The sequence below is a fragment of the Pristiophorus japonicus genome, chromosome 7 (genome assembly GCF_044704955.1).
Source record: "Pristiophorus japonicus isolate sPriJap1 chromosome 7, sPriJap1.hap1, whole genome shotgun sequence".
In the NCBI taxonomy this organism is placed as follows: Eukaryota; Metazoa; Chordata; class Chondrichthyes; family Pristiophoridae; genus Pristiophorus; species Pristiophorus japonicus.
The window spans coordinates 11,006,154-11,028,655 of NC_091983.1; the positions used below are offsets into that span (position 1 = coordinate 11,006,154).

The 22,502-nt window shown below is 49.5% G+C and overlaps 1 protein-coding gene across 3 annotated transcripts in view; it reads left to right on the forward strand.

Moving 5' to 3' along the window:
• Positions 1-22,502, forward strand: part of elp3 (elongator acetyltransferase complex subunit 3) — a 210,368-nt gene that overhangs the window by 85,382 nt on the left and 102,484 nt on the right. Inside the window, exons 1-6 of one of the 3 annotated variants that reach the window (XM_070884782.1) lie at positions 877-998; positions 7,587-7,686; positions 9,458-9,596; positions 10,647-10,717; positions 19,851-19,914; positions 21,152-21,220. In XM_070884782.1, the coding sequence (XP_070740883.1) occupies positions 977-998; positions 7,587-7,686; positions 9,458-9,596; positions 10,647-10,717; positions 19,851-19,914; positions 21,152-21,220 (465 nt within the window). In that variant the 5' untranslated portion in view covers positions 877-976. Of the gene's footprint in view, positions 1-876; positions 999-6,371; positions 6,480-7,586; positions 7,687-9,457; positions 9,597-10,646; positions 10,718-19,850; positions 19,915-21,151; positions 21,221-22,502 lie in introns of those variants that run through there. The other 2 variants (XM_070884783.1, XM_070884784.1) reach the window with 2 other exon arrangements.

Below are 22,502 nucleotides of genomic sequence, written 5' to 3' on the forward strand. Positions count from 1 at the left end.
ACAGGAAGATCCCACAAACAGCAATGCGATAAATGAGAATCCAGGTTTTTTTTAAGTGATGCTGCTTGAGGGATAATTATTGGCCAGGATACAGGGGAAAACACCCCTGAAATCAATCCCCTCTCACTAAGGTCAAACCCCACTCCCTGAGGTCAAACTGCACCTCTGTGGTCAAACCCTATCCGCAGAGGTCAACCCCCACTCCGAGGTCAAACCCCATCCCCGGAGATCAACCCCCACTCTCTGAGGTCAAACCTCATCCCCGGAGATCAACCCCCACTCCCTGAAGTCAAACCCCATCCCCTGAGGTCAAACCCCACTCCCTGAGGTCAAACTGCACCTCTGTGGTCAAACCCCATCCCCAGAGGTCAACCCCCACTCCCTGAGGTCAAACCCCATCCCCGGAGATTAACCCCCACTCCCTGAGGTCAAACCCCATCCCCAGAGGTCAACCCCCACTCCCTGAAGTCTATCCCCATCCCCTGAGGTCAACCCCCACTCCCTGAGGTCAAACTGCGCCTCTGAGGTCAAACCCCATCCCCAGAGGTCAACCCCCACTCCCTGAAGTCAAACCCCATCCCCTGAGGTCAACCCCCATCCCCGGAGATCAAACTGCGCCTCTGAGGTCAAACCCCATCCCCAGAGGTCAACCCCCACTCCCTGAGGTCAAACCCCATCCCCAGAGGTCAACCCCCACTCCCTGAGGTCAAACCCCATCCACAGAGGTCAACCCCCACTCCCTGAGGTCAAACCCCATTCCCTGAGGTCAACCCCCACTCCCTGAAGTCAAACCTCATCCCCTGAGGTCAAACCCCACCCACTAAGGACAAGCCCCGCCCCTGAACACGTGACCTTTGCGCCGCCCCGCCCCGCCCCGCCCCGAGGAGCTCGAGCCGGTTTGCGACACCTCGCTGTTCATTTCGCGTCAGTGCCGAGCTGCGGATTTACGGCGGCTGCCCGAGTGTCCGGAGCCGGGATGGGGAAAGCGCGCAGGAAAGGTCGGTGCGGCTGGGCCTAGGGCCGGGGCAGGAGCTCGCAGAAGGGGCGCGGCGTGCGGGGCCCGGGCCCCCGGTGGCCAGCTCGGGTTGGATTTTCTTGGAGGCTCCAACAGCCCCAAATCTCCGATATTTATAACTCACAGCAAATGTGTTCAAAGGAAACTAAAGTCGCTGCAAAGACCCAGCTGTGCTTCAGTCTGTAGCCACACAACAGCAGGAGCTTGGTTAGACCACACGGAGTATTGTGCACAGTTTTGATCTCCAGGTTATAAAAAGGATATTGAGGCAAAAAAGATTCACCGGGATGATGTCAGAATCCTTGTTTTCAAATCCACGGCCTCGTCCCTCCCTATCTCTAACCTCCACCATCCTACACCCTCCCTATCTCTGTAACCTCCTCCAGCCCTACACCCCTCCCTATCTCTAACCTCCCCCATCCTACACCCCTCCCTATCTCTAACCTCCCCCATCCTACACCCCTCCCTATCTCTAACCTCCCCCATCCTACACCCTCCCTATCTCTAACCTCCCCCATCCTACACCCCTCCCTATCTCTAACCTCCCCCATCCTACACCCTCCCTATCTCTAACCTCCCCCATCCTACACCCCTCCCTATCTCTAACCTCCCCCATCCTACACCCTCCCTATCTCTAACCTCCCCCATCCTACACCCCTCCCTATCTCTAACCTCCCCCATCCTACACCCCTCCCTATCTCTAACCTCCCCCATCCTACACCCTCCCTATCTCTAACCTCCCCCATCCTACACCCCTCCCTATCTCTAACCTCCCCCATCCTACACCCCTCCCTATCTCTAACCTCCCCCATCCTACACCCTCCCTATCTCTAACCTCCCCCATCCTACACCCCTCCCTATCTCTAACCTCCCCCATCCTACACCCCTCCCTATCTCTAACCTCCCCCATCCTACACCCCTCCCTATCTCTAACCTCCCCCATCCTACACCCCTCCCTATCTCTAACCTCCCCCATCCTACACCCCTCCCTATCTCTAACCTCCCCCATCCTACACCCCTCCCTATCTCTAACCTCCCCCATCCTACACCCCTCCCTATCTCTAACCTCCCCCATCCTACACCCCTCCCCCATCCTACACCCCTCCCCCATCCTACACCCCTCCCCCATCCTACACCCCTCCCCCATCCTACACCCCTCCCCCATCCTACACCCCTCCCCCATCCTACACCCCTCCCCCATCCTACACCCCTCCCCCATCCTACACCCCTCCCCCATCCTACACCCCTCCCTATCTCTGTAACCTCCTCCAGCCCTACACCCCTCCCTATCTCTAACCTCCCCCAGCCCTACACCCCTCCCTATCTCTAACCTCCCCCAGCCCTACACCCCTCCCTATCTCTAACCTCCCCCAGCCCTACACCCCTCCCTATCTCTAACCTCCCCCATCCTACACCCCTCCCTATCTCTGTAACCTCCCCCATCCTACACCCCTCCCTATCTCTAACCTCCCCCATCCTACACCCCTCCCTATCTCTAACCTCCCCCATCCTACACCCCTCCCCCATCCCTAACCTCCCCCATCCTACACCCCTCCCCCATCCTACACCCCTCCCCCATCCTACACCCCTCCCCCATCCTACACCCCTCCCCCATCCTACACCCCTCCCTATCTCTGTAACCTCCTCCAGCCCTACACCCCTCCCTATCTCTAACCTCCCCCAGCCCTACACCCCTCCCTATCTCTAACCTCCCCCAGCCCTACACCCCTCCCTATCTCTAACCTCCCCCATCCTACACCCCTCCCTATCTCTGTAACCTCCTCCAGCCCTACACCCCTCCCTATCTCTACCCTCCCCCAGCCCTACACCCCTCCCTATCTCTGTAACCTCCTCCAGCCCTACACCCCTCCCTATCTCTGTAACCTCCTCCAGCCCTACACCCCTCCCTATCTCTAACCTCCCCCAGCCCTACACCCCTCCCTATCTCTAACCTCCCCCAGCCCTACACCCCTCCCTATCTCTAACCTCCCCCATCCTACACCCCTCCCTATCTCTAACCTCCCCCATCCTACACCCCTCCCTATCTCTAACCTCCCCCATCCTACACCCCTCCCTATCTCTGTAACCTCCTCCAGCCCTACACCCCTCCCTATCTCTACCCTCCCCCAGCCCTACACCCCTCCCTATCTCTGTAACCTCCTCCAGCCCTACACCCCTCCCTATCTCTAACCTCCCCCATCCTACACTCCTCCCTATCTCTAACCTCCCCCATCCTACACCCCTCCCTATCTCTAACCTCCCCCATTCTACACCCCTCCCTATCTCTAACCTCCCCCAGCCCTACACCCCTCCCTATCTCTAACCTCCCCCAGCCCTACACCCCTCCCTATCTCTGTAACCTCCTACACCCCTCCCTATCTCTGTAACCTCCCCCAGCCCTACACCCCTCCCTATCTCTAACCTCCCCCAGCCCTACACCCCTCCCTATCTCTAACCTCCCCCATCCTACACCCCTCCCTATCTCTGTAACCTCCTCCAGCCCTACACCCCTCCCTATCTCTACCCTCCCCCAGCCCTACACCCCTCCCTATCTCTGTAACCTCCTCCAGCCCTACACCCCTCCCTATCTCTGTAACCTCCTCCAGCCCTACACCCCTCCCTATCTCTAACCTCCCCCAGCCCTACACCCCTCCCTATCTCTAACCTCCCCCAGCCCTACACCCCTCCCTATCTCTAACCTCCCCCATCCTACACCCCTCCCTATCTCTAACCTCCCCCATCCTACACCCCTCCCTATCTCTAACCTCCCCCATCCTACACCCCTCCCTATCTCTGTAACCTCCTCCAGCCCTACACCCCTCCCTATCTCTACCCTCCCCCAGCCCTACACCCCTCCCTATCTCTGTAACCTCCTCCAGCCCTACACCCCTCCCTATCTCTAACCTCCCCCATCCTACACTCCTCCCTATCTCTAACCTCCCCCATCCTACACCCCTCCCTATCTCTAACCTCCCCCATTCTACACCCCTCCCTATCTCTAACCTCCCCCAGCCCTACACCCCTCCCTATCTCTAACCTCCCCCAGCCCTACACCCCTCCCTATCTCTGTAACCTCCTACACCCCTCCCTATCTCTGTAACCTCCCCCATCCTACACCCCTACACCCCTCCCTATCTCTGTAACCTCCCCCATCCTACACCCCTACACCCCTCCCTATCTCTGTAACCTCCCCCAGCCCTACACCCCTCCCTATCTCTAACCTCCCCCAGCCCTACACCCCTCCCTATCTCTAACCTCCCCCATCCTACACCCCTCCCTATCTCTGTAACCTCCTCCAGCCCTACACCTCTCCCTATCTCTGTAACCTCCAGCCCTACACCCCTCCCTATCTCTGTAATCTCCCCCAGCCCTACACCCCTCCCTATCTCTGTAATCTCCCCCAGCCCTACACCCCTCCCTATCTCTGTAACCTCCAGCCCTACACCCCTCCCTATCTCTGTAATCTCCCCCAGCCCTACACCCCTCCCTATCTCTACCCTCCCCCAGCCCTACACCCCTCCCTATCTCTAACCTCCTCCAGCCCTACACCCCTCCCTATCTCTAACCTCCCCCATCCTACACTCCTCCCTATCTCTAACCTCCCCCATCCTACACCCCTCCCTATCTCTAACCTCCCCCATTCTACACCCCTCCCTATCTCTAACCTCCCCCAGCCCTACACCCCTCCCTATCTCTAACCTCCCCCAGCCCTACACCCCTCCCTATCTCTGTAACCTCCTACACCCCTCCCTATCTCTGTAACCTCCCCCATCCTACACCCCTACACCCCTCCCTATCTCTGTAACCTCCCCCATCCTACACCCCTCCCTATCTCTAACCTCCCCCATTCTACACCCCTCCCTATCTCTAACCTCCCCCAGCCCTACACCCCTCCCTATCTCTAACCTCCCCCAGCCCTACACCCCTCCCTATCTCTGTAACCTCCTACACCCCTCCCTATCTCTGTAACCTCCCCCAGCCCTACACCCCTCCCTATCTCTAACCTCCCCCATCCTACACCCCTCCCTATCTCTGTAACCTCCTCCAGCCCTACACCTCTCCCTATCTCTGTAACCTCCAGCCCTACACCCCTCCCTATCTCTGTAATCTCCCCCAGCCCTACACCCCTCCCTATCTCTGTAACCTCCAGCCCTACACCCCTCCCTATCTCTGTAATCTCCCCCAGCCCTACACCCCTCCCTATCTCTAATCTCCCCCAGCCCTACACACCTCCCTATCTATAACCTCCCCCAGCCCTACACCCCTCCCTATCTCTGTAACCGCCTCCAGCCCTACACCCCTCCCTATCTCTAACCTCCCCCAGCCCTACACCCTTCCCTATCTCTAACCTCCCCCAGCCCTACACCCCTCCCTATCTCTGTAACCTCCTCCAGCCCTACACCCCTCCCTATCTCTAACCTCCCCCAGCCCTACACCCCTCCCTATCTCTAAGCTCCCCAGCCCTACACCCCTCCCTATCTCTAACCTCCCCAGCCCTACACCCCTCCCTATCTCTAACCTCCCCCAGCCCTAAACCCTCCCTATCTCTGTAACCTCCTCCAGCCCTACAACTCTCCCTATCTCTGTAACCTCCTCCAGCCCTACAACCCTCCCTATCTCTAACCTCCTCCAGCCCTACAACCCTCCCTATCTCTAACCTCCTCCAGCCCTACAACCCTCCCTATCTCTGTAACCTCTTCTAGCCCTACAACCCTCCCTATCTCTAACCTCCTCCAGCCCTACAACCCTCCCTGTCTCTAACCTCCTCCAGCCCTACAACCCTCCCTGTCTCTAACCTCCTCCAGCCCTCCAACCCTCCCTATCTCTGTAACCTCCTCCAGCCCGACACCTCTCCCTATCTCTGTAACCTCCAGCCCTACACCCCTCCCTATCTCTGTAATCTCCCCCAGCCCTACACCCCTCCCTATCTCTGTAACCTCCAGCCCTACACCCCTCCCTATCTCTGTAATCTCCCCCAGCCCTACACCCCTCCCTATCTCTGTAATCTCCCCCAGCCCTACACCCCTCCCTATCTATAACCTCCCCCATCCTACACCCCTCCCTATCTCTGTAACCTCCTCCAGCCCTACAACTCTCCCTATCTCTGTAACCTCCAGCCCTACAACCCTCCCTATCTCTAACCTCCTCCAGCCCTACAACCCTCCCTATCTCTGTAACCTCTTCTAGCCCTACAACCCTCCCTATCTCTAACCTCCTCCAGCCCTACAACCCTCCCTGTCTCTAACCTCCTCCAGCCCTACAACCCTCCCTATCTCTGTAACCTCCTCCAGCCCTACACCCCTCCCCATCTCTGTAACCTCCTCCAGCCCTACAACACTCCCATTCTCTGTAACCTCCTCCAGCCCTACACCCCTCCCTATCTCTGTAACCTCCTCCAGCCCTACACCCCTCCCTATCTCTGTAACCTCCTCCCAGGGATCAATTTAGCTGCACCACCTTTAAGGCAAGTATAATCCTTCATCAGATAAGGAGACCAAAACTGCACAGGACTCCCCAAGTGTAATCTTACCAAAGCCCTGTCCTTACTCTTGAACTCAAACCCCCTTGCAATGAAGGCCAACATGCCATTTGCCTTCCTAATTGCTTGCTGTACCTGCATGCTCACTCGGTTTCCTGTGCGAGGACAAATAAATCTTTCTGAATACCAACATTTAATAGTTTCTCACCATTTAAAAACTATTCTGCTTTTCTATTCTTCCTATCAAAGTGAATAACCTCACATTTCCCCACGTTGAACTCCATCTGCCACCTTACTGCCCACTCACTTAACCTGCCTATATCCCTTTGCAGGCTCTTTGGATCCTCCCTTTGTATTGTCAGGCAACTTGGATACATTACACTCGGTCCTTTCATCTAAGTCATTAATATAAATTGTAAATAGTTGAGGCCCCAGCACTGATCCCTGTGGCACCCCACTAGTTATAGCCTGCCAAACTGAAAATTATGTGTTTATTCCTACTTTCTATCCGTTAATCAATTGTTTACCCATGCTAATACATTACCTCTAGACTCGACTATTCCAATGCTCTTTGGACTGGCCTCCTATCTTCCACCCTGCGTAAACTTTTCTTATCTAGCCCCGTGTTCTATCCTGCACCAAGTCCTGCTCTCCTATCATCCCTATTCTCGCTGATTTAGATTAGCTCCTGGTCCACCAACCAGTCCAGTTTAAAATTCTCATCCTCGTGTTCAAATTGTGCCTCGCGCCTGCTTATTTTTATAGCTTCCTCCACCCCAAAAACTGCCTCATCTCAGTCTCCGATTCTGGCCTCTGCGCTCCCCCCGCCCCACCCTTCGCTCCACTTTTGGCGGCCGTGCCTTCAGTTGCCGAGGCCCTAAGCTCTGGAGTTCCCTCCCGAAACCCCTTTGCTCTATTTTAAGACCCCTTTTTATGAATAGGCTTTTGGTCACCACTCCTAAGGTCTCATTATAACTCATGGTCCATGGTCTATTTCAGTCTGGTTATGGCTTTGTGAAGCGCCTTGGGACATGCATCTACGTTAAAGGCGTTCTATAAAAGCGAGGAGTTAACTTTTGATCTCTTTTTCAGTGGAGGCCAGCCATGCTGAGCGGATGATGATGACCATTGCCGATGTCCTCAAGCAGCTGATTGAAGCCCACGAGCAAGGGAAGGACATCAACCTTAACAAGTCAGTATCTGCGTGAAACAACTTGAGCAGTATTGACGCAGTTACCAAGCAGAGCTCTGATATTGGCACGAGTATGACAGGAAACAGTTGGAGCCAAGCAATTTAAGACCTAGACGTGAGATTTCTGTGTAGAACTCGTTCCACAGATTCAATTTCTGAAGTATGCCGTAGAGTGGATGTGATCCGTTTGTTTCCCCCCCTCGCCCTTTCCCGCCCTTCCCCCCCTCGCCCTTTCCCACCCTTCTTCTCCCCCCCCCCCCCTCCCCCGCGCCCTTCAGATAGAACTACTGTACACAGGTGGAATGGACAGATCAGATAGAACTTATGGACAATTCAGAGAGCTATTGTACACGGGAATGGATTGATCAGATAGAATTACTGCACACACACGGGAATGGACAGATCAGAGAGCTACTGTACACAGGAATAGACAGATCAGATAGAACTAGGAGAATGGGACAGAAAATATTTGGAATGTTCTGAATTCCCAGGGGATGAGTGTGAGGATGGCGGGGGTGAGGGTGGCCCTCCCTGGGGGGGAGATGAGGGTGAGGGGGCCCTCCCTCATTGTGGAGCCTAGCTGGCATGCCTGGTCCTCACCACTGGCCGTTTGAAGGTGAGAGAATCAGTTGCGGGTTATTGGTGGTGATGGGTGTGTCGGGTCTTGAACTTTGGGGCCAGTAGGATGGTCTGAGATGTTCTTATGCAGCTCTGTTCGCTGACGACTTGAGTTGGGTCACTGCGTACTCGTTGCAAGAATCGGCAGGTCCCAGATCCCCACGTCTCCCTCCCTCCACCCCCTCTGGATCGATGTTTGAGCCGCTCCGGGTGCAGACTCCCAGACACACAACCACTGAAATGTTGGCAGCTGCAAAATACTAAATGCACTCGATGTCTTTCATGGTACAGCCATTAATTTAATCAAATGTACTTTGAAATCGTAACCATTGATTTCCACTAGGAAATGTATAACAACTTGCATTTATATAGCGCCTTTAGTATAGTAAAACATCCCAAGGTGCTTCATAGGAGGGTAAATCAGTCAAAGATTGACATCGAGCCACAAGGAGATATCAGGATAGGTGATCAAAAGCTTGCTCAAAGAGGTTGGTTTTAAGGAGCATCTTAAAGAAGGAAGAGAGGTGGGAATTCGAGAGCTTGGAGCCCAGGCAGCTGAAGGCACGGCCGCCAATGGTGGAGCGATTAAAATCGGGAATGTACAAAAGGCCAGGATTGGAGGAGCGCAGGGATCTCAGAACCCCCAGGAATCTTCATACTGACGGCAGTCGTAGCAGGAAAGGCCACAGCCGATGGGAAAGGTCATTTATTAATCAGTGGGCAACTGGAGCCCAGGCTTCCCCGAACAGCCAAGGTTGATGAATTGCTTTGTGGTGATGTTGGACTGTGAGCCGCTGTCCTGCAGCAAGTCAGAGCCCCAGTCTGACTGGTTCTAAATTCCTAACTCCAGCTGCTGAGAGTTCTGGTCCGGGTGAAATTACTCTGTTTTAAAAAAAAAAATAATAATTCCTGGGATGTAGGCGTTGCAGGCAAGGCCAGCATTTATTGCCCATCCCCAATTGCCCTTGAGAAGGTGGTGGTGAGGCACCGCCTTGAACCGCTGCAGTCCGTGTGGTGAAGGTATTCCCATAGTGCTGTTAGGGAGGGAGTTCCAGGATTTTGACCCAGTGGCAAGCAGCTGTTTTCTCTTTCCTATCGTTATTTGTGCTAATAGTCTATTGATGTTCTGACTTCATGTTTTTTTGTTGAAAAGAGTGAAAACAAAGACTGCCTCAAAGTATGGACTGACCTCACAACCTCGCCTTGTGGATATCATCGCTGCCGTGCCCCCTCAGTACAAAAAGATGTTGGTGCCAAAACTGAAAGCAAAACCCATCCGGACTGCCAGCGGGGTAAGGATTGAAGTACTTTATACTGGACCAAAAAACACCTCCGACGCAGGTGGTGTTTGCGGAGAGGGGGGCAGGGGCATGCTGGCGGAGTGGGGGGGGGGGGGCGGGTGCGGGCAGAGTTTTGGGGGGGGGGGTGTCGCGGGCAGAGTTGGGGGAGGCAGAGTTGGGGCGACACGGACTTGCAGACGCACAGACAGACGCGCACAAACCCACGCCCCGCACGGACACACCGCAAAGGGAAAGAATCCCGTTGTCTTACGTTCACTCTTCAGCTATTGAGTGAGCTCTTATCAAGGTATTTTCTCTCTCACTAATGTGGCACTAAATGGTGTTCTGAGTTTGTGCCCTGGCATCTCTCCATTACATTACAGCCTGCAAACCACTCGGTTTCAACATTTACCAGCTGAACCCATTGATCAGATCGATCTCTCTCCCCCCTTCATCTCCAAGCTCACTGCCCTACTTGCTGCTCCTTGTATCCACATTGAGACTCAGTGATTTGTCTGGGAGCTGGGTGCCTATTGCGGAATCCTTGCCTGATTTCACTAAGTGTATCTGTCTGTCTGGTGAGGGTCCTGTGGTGGGGGTCGAGGGGGCGGGGGAAGGGAAGATGGGGGTGTCCTCGGAGGAGACAGTAAACAGGATGATTTTCAACAAGACAGGACTGACTACCTGGGACCGATGTTTGCTGAAATCTTACTCCTAAAGGGACTGTTCAAATAAATACAGCCTTTCAAATCTGGTGTTAGCACACTATCTCTCCACAGACGCTGCATGACCTGCTGAGTATTTCCAGCAATTTCTCTCTTTCAGATTTCCAGCATCTGCAGTATTCTGCTTTTGTTTTAGCCTTTCAATGTCTCTGGTGATTGTGTAGTTTTTATCCAGTGATGGGGATGAGCCCACTGGGGTGGGGATGGTGAATACATCACACTTGGACATCATGTGGACTGGATCACTAGATTCCATCTCAATCTCTAAGCCATTCCTGTTATATCCAATTCGCTGCTATGGTTTGTCTCACACAGACTGTCTCTCCTCTCTCCGTAGATTGCTGTGGTCGCAGTGATGTGTAAACCACACCGATGTCCTCACATCACCTTCACGGGAAATATTTGCGTGTAAGTACTGTCCTCCAAACGTAAAGCTCCCTTGCACCGGCCCGGATTTTTAAAGTAATGTTAATTTATTTGCTAGTGAGACCCTTGTCCCTGATACTGGAAACATGGCACCCTGTTGACTGAGCTCTCAGCCACGCTCAGCGTTTGGACACTCCACTGTTGAATGGGGTTTTAACTACTAAATATTCCCGTTACTTCTCTGTCACCCGACCACATTGTTCATTGCACCCAGACTCCTCTTAGTGGAATAATAGAAACAAACTTATCCTGGGCGCTCTCTAGTTTTACATAAAGGAGCTGTGTGAGCCATGGTATCATTACATCAATAACACCAACAGTCCAGGAGACAAAGGTATACTGTCAGTGCTGATCCGTATCTGCTGGGGCTGGGCGGAGGGGGTGCTGCTGGGGCTGGGCGGAGGGTCTACGGGAGCTAGATGAATCTCATTGATTTATTTTCTACTCTCCCTGTGGTCAGTGAGGACCGGCAACTCCTGCCCTGCTGAAGGTATGAGTTTGAGTGGTGCTCCTCAGTAACAAGATAGATGAGTTGGAAATAAATGGGTGTAATCTGAAAGCCATTTCAGAGACAAGGTTGCAAGGTGACCAGGGTTGGGAACTGAATATTTAGGGGTGTTTGACATTTCGGAAGGATAGGCAGAAAGGTAAACATAGACATAGAAAGTAGGTGCAGGAGTAGACCATTTGGCCCTTTGAGCCTGCACCGCCATTCAACGAGTTCATGGCTGAACATGCAACTTCAGTACCCCATTCCTGCTTTCTCGCCCATACCCCTTGATCCCCCTAGTAGTAAGGACTACATCTAACTCCTTTTTGAATATATTTAGTGAATTGGCCTCAACAACTTTCTGTGGTAGAGAATTCCACAGGTTCACCACTCTCTGGGTGAAGATGTTTCTCCTCATATCGGTCCTAAATGGCTTACCCCTTATCCTTAGACTGTGACCCCTGGTTCTGGACTTCCCCCAACATTGGGAACATTCTTCCTGCATCTAACCTGTCTAAACCCGTCAGAATTTTAAACGTTTCTAAGAGATCCCTTCTCATTCTTCTGAACTCCAGTGAATACAAGCCCAGTTGATCCAGTCTTTCTTGATATGTCAGTTCCGCCATCCCGGGAATCAGTCTGGTAAACCTTCGCTGCACTCCCTCAATAGCAAGAATGTCCTTCCTCAAGTTAGGAGACCAAAACTGTACACAATACTCCAGATGTGGCCTCACCAAGGCCCTGTACAACTGTAGTAACACCTCTCTGCCCCTGTACTCAAATCTCCTCGCTATGAAGGCCAACATGCCATTTGCTTTCTTAACCGCCTGCTGTATCTGCATGCCGACCTTCAGTGACTGATGTACCATGACACTCAGGTCTCGTTGCACCTCCCCTTTTCCTAATCTGCCGCCATTCAGATAATATTCTGTCTCTCTGTTTTTACCACCAAAGTGGATTTATCCACATTATACTTCATCTGCCATGCATTTTCCCACTCACCTAACCTATCCAAGTCACTCTGCAGCCTCATAGCATCCTCCTCGCAGCTCACACTGCCACCCAACTTAGTGTCATCCGCAAATTTGGAGATACTACATTTAATCCCCTCGTCTAAATCATTAATGTACAATGTAAACAGCTGGGGCCCCAGCACAGAAACTTGCGGTACCCCACTAGTCACTGCCTGCCATTCTGAAAAGTACCCATTTACTCCTACTCTTTGCTTCCTGTCTGACAACCAGTTCTCAATCCACGTCAGCACACTTCCCCCAATCCCATGTGCTTTAACTTTGCACATTAATCTCTTGCGTGGGACCTTGTCGAAAGCCTTCTGAAAGTCCAAATACACCACATCTACTGGTTCTCCCTTGTCCACTCTACTGGAAACATCCTCAAAAAATTCCAGAAGATTTGTCAAGCATGATTTCCCTTTCACAAATCCATGCTGACTTGGACCTATCATGTCGCCTCTTTCCAAATGCGCTGCTATGACATCCTTAATAATTGATTCCATCATTTTACCCACTACTGATGTCAGGCTGACCGGAGGTGGGGTAGCTCTGTTAAAAAAAGGATGAGATCAGTGCAGTAGTGAGAAATGATATTGGCTCAGAAGATCAAAATGTAGAATCAGTTTGGGTGGAGATAAGAAATAATAATGGAAAGTCACCGGTGGGAGTAGTCTGTGGGCCCCCTAACTAGCTACACTGTAGGACAGTATAAATCAGGAAATAATGGAGGCTTGTAAGAAAGATACTGCAATAATCATGGGCGATTTTAATCTTTATATTAACATAAGAAATAGGAACAGGAGTAGGCCACATGGTCCCTCGAGCCTGCTCCACCATTCAATAAGATTATGGCTGATCTGATCATGGACTCAGCTCCACTTCCCTGCACGCTCTCCATAACCCCTTATCCCCTTATTGTTTAAGAAACTGTCGATTTTTGTCTTAAATTTATTTAATGTCCCAGCTTCCACAGCTCTCTGAGGCAGCGAATTCCAAAGATTTACAACACTCTGAGAGAAGAAATTTCTCCCCATCTCAGTTTTAAATGGGCGGCCCCTTATTCTAAGAACATGCTCTCTACTTCAAGTTTCCCCCCGCCCCCCCCCTCCCCCCCCAATCAGTGGAAACATCCTCTCTGCATCCATCTTATCAAGCCCCCTCGTAATCTTATACATTTCGATAAGATCATCTCATTCTTCTGAATTCCAATGAGTAGAGGCCCAACCTACTCGACCTTTCCTCATAAGTCAACCCCCTCATCTCCAGAATCAACCGAGTGAACCTTCTCTGAATTGCCTCCAAAGCAAGTATATCCTTTCGTAAATATGGAAACCAAAATTGCACGCAGTATTCCAGATGTGGCCTTACCAATACCTTGTATAGCTGTAGCAAGACCTCCCTTTTATACTCCATCCCCTTTGCAATATAGGCCAAGATTCCATTGGCCATCCTGATCACTTGCTGTACCTGCATACTATCCTTTTGTGTTTTATGCACAAGTACCCCCAGGTCCCGCTGTACTGCAGCACTTGCAATCTTTCTCCATTTAAATAATAACTTGCTCTTTGATTTTTTTTCTGCCAAAATGCATGACCTCACATTTTCCAATATTGTACTCCATCTGCCAAATTTTTGCCCACTCACTTAGCCTGTCTATGTCCTTTTGCAGATTTTTTGTGTCCTCCTCGCACATTGTTTTTCCTCCCATCTTTGTATCGTCAGCAAAACTTGGCTACGTTACACTCGGTCCCTTCTTCCAAATCGTTAATATAGATTGTAAATAGTTGGGGTCCCAGCACTGATCCCTGCGGCATCCCACTAGTTACTGGTTGCCAACCAGAGAATCAACCATTTATCCCGACTCTCTGTTTTCTGTTAGTTAGCCAATCCTCTATTCATGCTAATATATTACCCCCAACCCCATGAATTTTTATCTTGTGCAGTAACCTTTTATGTGGCACCTTGTCAAATGCCTTCTGGAAGTCCAAATACACCACATCCACTGGTTCCCCTTTATCCACTCTGTTCGTTACATCCTCAAAGAATTCCAGCAAATTTGTCAAACATGGCTTCCCCTTCATAAATCCAAGCTGATGCTGCCTGACCGAATTTTGCTTTTCCAAATGTTCTGCTACTGCTTTAATAATGGACTCCCAACATTTTCCCAACCACAGATGTTAGGCTAACTGGTCTATAGTTTCCTACTTTTTGTCTGCCTCTTTTTTTAAATAGGGGTGTTACATTTGTAGTTTTCCAATCTGCTGGGACCTCCCCATAATGCAGGGAATTTTGTTAAATTACAACCAATGCATCCACAATCCCTGCCGTTACTTCTCTTAAGACCCTAGGATGCAAGACACCAGGTCCAGGGGATTTATCTGCTTTTAGTCCCATTATCTTACTGAGTACCACCTCCTTAGTAATTGTGATTGTGTTAAGTTCCTTCCCCTCCCCATAAGCCCCTTGACTATCCACTGTCAGAATATTGTTAGTGTCCTCTACCGTAAAGACTGATACAAAATATTTGTTCAGAGTTTCTGCCATCTCCATGTTCCCCATTACTAATTCCCGGGTCTCGTCCTTTAAGAGACCAACATTTACTTTAGCCACTCTTTTCCTTTTTATATACCTATAGAAACGCTTGCTGTCTGTTTTTATATTTTGTGCTAGTTTACTTTCATAGTCTGTCTTCCCTTTCTTAATCATTTTTTTTAGTCATTCTTTACTGGCTTTTAAAAGCTTCCCAATCTTCTGTCCTCCCACTAGTTTTGGCCACTTTGTATGCCCTTGTTTTTAATTGGACACCGCCCTTTATTTCTTTAGTTAGCCACGGATGGCTCTCTTTTCTCTTACACCCTTTCCTCCTCACTGGAATATATTTTTCTTGAGAGTTGTGAAATATCTCAAATGTACATCAACCGTCCTACACTTTAATCTGTTTTCCTAGTCCACTTTGCCAACTCTGCCCTCATACCTTTATAGTCTCCTTTATTTAAGCTTAGTACGCTGGTTAGAGATCCAACTTCCTCACCCTCCATCTGAATTTGAAATTCAATCATGCTATGATTCCAAGGGGATCCTTTACTAGGAGATTATTTATTAATCCTGTCTCATTACACAGGACCAGATCTAAGATAGCCTGCCCCCTCATTGGTTCCAATACATACTGCTCAAGGAACCCTTCCCTTATGCACTCTATGAACTCCTCAAGGCTCCCCAGACCAGTTTGATTTGTCTAATCAATATTGGATCAATTGATTGGACCATTAAAATTGACCAAGGTAGCTTTGAGGTAGAGTTCAGAGAGTGTATCCGGGATGGTTTCTTAGAACAATACGTTGTGGAACCAACCAGGGAGCAGGCTATCTTCGATCTGGTACTGTGTAATGAGACCAGATTAATTAATTTCATAGTAAAGGATCCTCTTGGAAAAAGTGATCATAGCATGGTAGAATTTCAAATTCAGTTTGAGGGTGGGAAAGTTTGGTCACAAACCAATGTCCTGAACCTAAATAAAGGCAATTACAAAGGTATGCAGGCAGAGTTGGCCAAAGTGGACTGGTAAAATAGATTAAGGGATAAAATGGTAGATAAGCAGTACCAGACATTTAAGGAGATATTTCATAATGCTCAGCAAAATATATTCCAGTGAGAAGGAAAGAGAGAAGATTGAACCATCCATGGCTAACTAAGGAAGCAAAGGATGGTGTCAAATTGAAAATAAAGGCAGACAGTGTTGTGAAGAACAGTGGAAGGCCAGAGGATTGGGAAATTGAGAAAAACCAGCAAAGGACGACTAAACAAATAAGTGAGAGAAGATAGATCGAGAGTAAACTAGCAAATATAAAAACAGACAGTAAAAGCTTCTACAGATATATAAAAAGGCAGAGAGTAGCTAAAGTAAACTTTGGTCCCTAAGAGGATGAGACTGGGGAATTTATAATGGGAAACAGGGAAATGGCAGATACTTTGAACAAATATTTTGTATCGGTCTTAATGGTACAAGACGCTAAAAGCATCCCAATAATAGATAATCAAGGGGCTATTGGGAGGCGGGATCTTAAAACAATCATTATCGCTAGAGAAAAAGTACTCGGTAAGATAATGGGACTAAAGGTGAACAAGTCCCCTGGACCTGCTGGCCTGCATCCTAGGGTCTTAAAAGAAGTGGCTACAAAGATGGTAGATTGCAACCAATGCATCCATCAAAATTCCCTGGATTCTGGAGAGGTCCCAGCGGATTGAAAAACCGCAAATGTAACGCCTCCTATTTAAGAAAGGAGGGAGAGACAAAGCAGGAAACTATAGACCAGTTAGCCTGTCATTGGGAAAATGCTGGAGTCCATTATTAAGGAAGTAGTAGCAGGACATTTAGAAAATCATAATACAGTCAAGCAGAGTCATCATGGTTTTATGAAAGGGAAATCATGTTTGACAAATTTGCTGGAGTTCTTTGAGGATGTAACGAGCAGGGTGGATAAAGGGGAACCAGTGGATGTAGTGTATTTGGATTTCCAGAAGGCATTCGATAAGGTGCCACATAAAAGCTTACTGCACAAAAGAGCGCACGGGGTTGAGGGTAATCATCATCTTCATCATCATAGGCAGTCCCTCGAACAAGGATGACTTGCTTCCACATGAGTTCACAGATGTTTCAATGAAGGATCCGATTTTCCAGTCCTGAACTCCAATTGAGGGGGTGGAAGATGCCTGTGCGTGGATTTTTTTAACGTGTGGTGACCGTTGCACATCAGCCACCACACGGGCTTGGCAGAGCCAGGCCTTTATCCAGTGGCAAGGGATTACCCAGGACGACTGGAGACCTGCTCTGCTGCATGGACCTAGTGTGCATATATATCGCAGTGTGGGCTGGCCCGTGCTGCCCCTGGGCCCTTGGCTCTTCTGGGCCCTGTAACCTCATTCACCGCACCTCCGCTGCGATGTTAAAGTGCCTGGCGCTCCAGCTCTATAGCCCCGACCTGCGGTGGTGGTCTCACACAGGTCGGGTCGGCCACGATGTAATATATTGGGGGTAATATATTAGCATGGATAGAGAAAACAGAGTCGGGATAAATGGGTCATTTTCAGGTTGGCTAACTGTAACTAATGGTGTGCCACAGGGATCAGTGCTGGGGCTTCAACTATTTACAAGCTATATGAATGACTTGGATTAAGGGGCAATAATGTAGTCAAATTTGCTGTTGATACAAAGATAGGTGATAAAGCAACTTGTGAAGAGAACACAAAAAATCTGCAGAGGGATATAGACAGGCTAAGTGGGCAAAAATCTGGCAGATGGAGTATAATGTGGGAAAATGTGAGGTTATCCACTTTGGGAGAAAAAAAAAGCAAATTATTATTTAAATGGAGAAAGATTACAAAATGCTGCGGTACAGAGGGATCTGGGGATCCTTGTACATGGAACGCGAAAGGTTAGCATGCAGGTACAGCAAATAATTAAGAAGGCAAATGGAATGTTGGCCTTTATTGCAAGAGGGATGGAGTATAAAAGCAGTGAAGTCCTGCTACAAATGTACAGGGTATTGGTGAGACCACACCTGGAGTACTGCATACAGTTTTTCTCTCCTTATTTAAGGAGGGATATACTTGCATTGGAGGCGGTTCAGATAAGGTTCACGAGGTTGATTCCTGAGATGAAGGGGTTGTCTTATGAAGAAAGGTTGAGCATGTTGGACCTATACTCATTGGAGTTTAGAAGAATTAGAGGTGATCTTATTGAAACATAAGATTATGAGGGGGCTTGACAAGGTGGATGCAGAGAGGATGTTTCCATTGATGGGGGAGACTAGAACTAGGGGGCATAGTTTCAGAATAAGGGGTTGCCCATTTAAAACGGAATTGAGGAGAAATTTCTTCAGAGGGTCGTGAATCTGTGGAATTCTCTATCTCAGAGCTGTGGAGGCTGGATCATTGAATATATTTAGGGAGGAGATGGACTGATTTTTGAATGATAAGGGAGTCGAGGGTTATGGGGAGCAGGCAGGGAACTAGAGTTGAGGCCAAGATCAGAGATCTGCCATGATCTTATTGAATGGCTGAGCAAGCTGGAGGGCCAAATGGCCTGCTCCTATTTCTTCTGTTATGTTTAGCCTGCTATGCTGCTTTTGATATAAATTAATGACTTGGACTTGGGGGTACAGAGCGCAATTTCAAAATTTACAGATGATGTGAAACTTGGAAGTGTAGCAAACAGTGAGGAAGATAGTAACAGATTTCAAGAAGTTATAAACAGGCAGGTGGAATGGGTGGACACAGGGCCAATTAAATTCATAGCAGAAAAGTGTGAGGTGATAGATTTTGGTGGGAAGAAAGAAGAGACAAAACATGCTAAATGGTACAATTTCAAATGGGGTGCAAGAGGAGAGAGACCTGGGTGCTTGTGCACAAATCTTTGAAGGTGGCAGCAGTTAACGGAATCCTGAGCTTTATAAATAGAGTACAAAAGTCAGGAAGTTATGGTAAATCTATATAAAGAAAGACTTTCATTTATATAGCGCCTTTCACGACCACTGGACGTCTCAGCGCTTTACAGCCAATGAAGTACTTTTGGAGTGTAGTCACTTGTAATGTGGGAAACCCGGCAGCCAATTCGTGCACAGAAAGCTCCCACAAACAGCAATGTGATAACCAGATAATCTGTTTTGGTTATGTTGATTGAGGGATAAATATTGGCCAGGACACCGGGAATAACTCCCCTGCTCTTCTTTGAAATAGTACCATGGGATCTTTTACGTTCACCTGAGAGGAGTCTCTGTTTAAGGTCTCGTCCGAAAGACAGGGGTCCGACAGTGCAGCACTGCACTGGAGTGGCAGCCTAGATAAAACACTAGTTCGGCCCCAGAATGGAGTATTATGTCCAATTCTGGGCACTACATTTCAGGAAGCACGTGAAGGCTTTTGAGAGGGTACGGAAGAGATTTACTAGAATGGTTCCAGGGATGACGGATTGCAGTTGTGTGGATAGACTGGAGAAGCTGGGGGTGGTCTCCTTGGAGCAGAGAAGGCCAAGAGTAGATTTGCTAGAGGTGTTTAGATGGAATAAATAAAGAGAAACTATTTCTAATGGCTGAAGGGGTCGATAACCAGAACGCACAGATTTAAGGTGATTGGCAAAAGAACAAAAGGCGACATGAGGAAAAAAAATTTTACGCAACGAGTGGTTAAGATTTGGAATGCATTGCCTGATAGGATGGTGGATACAGATTCAATAGTAACTTCCAAAAAGGAATGGATTAATACTTGAAAGATGAAAAAATTGCAGGGATATGGGGAAAGAGTGGGGACTGAGACTAAATGGATTGCTCTTCGAAAGAGCCGGCGCAGACTTGATGGGCTGGATGACCGCCTGTGGTGAACTATTCTAAGATTCTAGAAGGTAGAGCAGAATATCTATCTGGCTGCCTCCGGCCCAGTCTCGGAATGCTGGAATTGACACCAAGCGCCAAAATTAGAAAAATAATGAATTTATAAAACTGATATTCTCCATCGAGCAGAAAGTCACAAGAATTAAACAATAACTTGCAGGGAGCAAGAGGATCGAAGCAGATATTTAATTTCTGCATGGCTCTAAAGCTTGTTTTGTGAATTATAGATACTGCCCTGGGGGCCCAGATTCAGACTTTGAATATTCAACCCAGTCTTACACAGGATATGAGGTGAGGAAGTTCTTATGTAACTGCAGGCAATTTATCAACACGCACCGATTGACTCCGCCACTGTTTGGTGAGGGTTGCTGTGTCCTCCAGGCCCTCGTTAAACTTTTCATATGCTAGAAAACAATCAGGCTGCGTATCTGAAATAGAACTTGCAGTAAAAACTCACTTGTTAATCCTTCAGTGATGACTGCCATTTCGGATCAAACACTGTCCTGAATCGCCATACCTGTGGAACTGCTCACACACACCTTCCCTCCCTCTGTCTAACTGTGTCTGATTCTCACTCTCTCTCTCTCTCTCTCTCTCTCTCTCTCTCTCTCTCTCTCTCTCTCTCTCTCTCTCTCTCACTCTCTCTCACTCACTCTATTTCTGGCTATTCCTCTTTCCCTCTCTGTCTGCCTTTGCTCTCGCGCACTCTCTGTCGCTCGCGCGCGCGCTCTCTCTCGCGCTCTCTCTCGCGCTCTCTCTCGCGCTCTCTCTCGCGCTCTCTCTCGCGCTCTCTCTCGCGCTCTCTCTCGCGCTCTCTCTCGCGCTCTCTCTCGCGCTCTCTCTCGCGCTCTCTCTCGCGCTCTCTCTCGCGCTCTCTCTCGCGCTCTCTCTCGCGCTCTCTCTCGCGCTCTCTCTCGCGCTCTCTCTCGCGCTCTCTCTCGCGCTCTCTCTCGCGCTCTCTCTCGCGCTCTCTCTCGCGCTCTCTCTCGCGCTCTCTCTCGCGCTCTCTCTCGCGCTCTCTCTCGCGCTCTCTCTCGCGCTCTCTCTCGCGCTCTCTCTCGCGCTCTCTCTCGCGCTCTCTCTCGCGCTCTCTCTCGCGCTCTCTCTCGCGCTCTCTCTCGCGCTCTCTCTCTCTCTCACTCTCTCTCTCTCTCTCTCTCTCGCGCTCTCTCTCTTCCCCCCCCCCCCCCCCCCAAATCTCCCTGCCTCCGTCACATTGTTACACATGACATTCTTGCAGAGATGAATCCCAAAAAGCTGTAGAATGATTTGCGAGTATGTGGTGTCCTTGTACATTTGCACAGAGCAGACTGACATCAGCGGTGGTATAAAGTGTATTCCATTCTGAATAAATTCATTAAGTAACTGTTATATGAAAGTAAAAGTTCCAACCTAAAGTGATTTGAAGTTGTTAGCTGGGGATCTAGGTGTTGGCTTGTCCTCACATACTCATTCTTCCCCGAGGACTATTTGAGGAACTTGGTGAATTGGCCACATTTACATCTTTGCCGTTATTCCCTTTGAACAGCCAACCTCAATGAGAGCGATTCGTGCGAGATACGACCCTTACTTACAGACGAGGCACCGTGTGGAGCAGGTATGTATGGCAAGGGGTTGTCTTCTTGACCCTGTCATCGAATAAACTCTCCTCACCCGCTCAGCATCCCTGGTACAGCACCAAACACTGATCATTGCAAAAAGGAATTTCAGGAAGAACAGTGGAAGGAATGTAGTGCAGTCATCCCCCTGCAAAACAGATACACCGCTTTGGGTACTGTTGAGGGGGATGACTCATCAGGGGAGAGCAGCAGCAGCCAAGTTCATGGCACCGTGGGTGGCTCTGCTGCACAGCAGGGCAGGAAAAAGAGTGGGAGAGCTATAGTAGTAGGGGATTCTATTGTAAGGGGAATAGATAGACGTTTCTGTGGCCGCAACCGAGACTCCAGGATGGTATGTTGCCTCCCTGGTGCAAGGGTCAAGGATGTCTCGAAGCGGGTGCAGGAGATTTTGAAGGGGGAGGGTAAGCAGCCAGTTGTCATGCATATAGGTACCAGCGATATAGGTAAAAAACGGGATGAGGTCCTACAAGATGTATTTAGGGAGCTAGGAGCTAGATTAAAAGGTAGGACCTCAAAAGTAGTAATCTCAGGATTGCTACCAGTACCACGTGCTAGTAGAGTAGGCATCGCAGGATAGCTCAGATGAATACGTGGCTTGAGGAGTGGTGCAGAAGGGAGGGATTCAAATTTCTGGGGGAGGTGGGACCAGTACAAACCGGACAGTCTGCAGGACCGGAACCAATGCCCTAGGGGGAGTTTGCTAATGATGTTGGGGAGCGGTTAAACTAATATGGCAGGGGGATGGGAACCTATGCAGGGAGACAGAGGAAAGTAGAATGGGGGCAGAAGCAAAAGATAGAAAGAAGAAAAATAAAAGTGGAGGGCAGAGAAACCCAAAGCAAAAAGGGCCACATTACAGCAAAATTCTAAAGGGGCAAAGTGTGTTAAAAAGGCAAGCCTGAAGGCTCTGTGCCTCAATGCAAGAGGAGTATTCTGAATAAGGTGGACGAATTAACCGCATAGATAGCAGTTAACGGATATGATGTAATTGGCATCACGGAGACATGGCTCCAGGGTGACCAAGGCTGGGAACTCAACATCTAGGGGTATTCAACATTTAGGAAGGATAGACAGAAAGGAAAAGGAGGTGGGGTAGCGTTGTTGGTTAAAGAGGAAATTAATGTAATAGTAAGGAAGGACATTAGCTTGGATGATGTGGAATCGGTATGGGTAGAACTACAGAATACCAAAGGGCAGAAAACGCTAGTGGGAGTTGTGTACAGGCCACCAAACAGTAGTAGTGAGGTTGGGAACAGCATC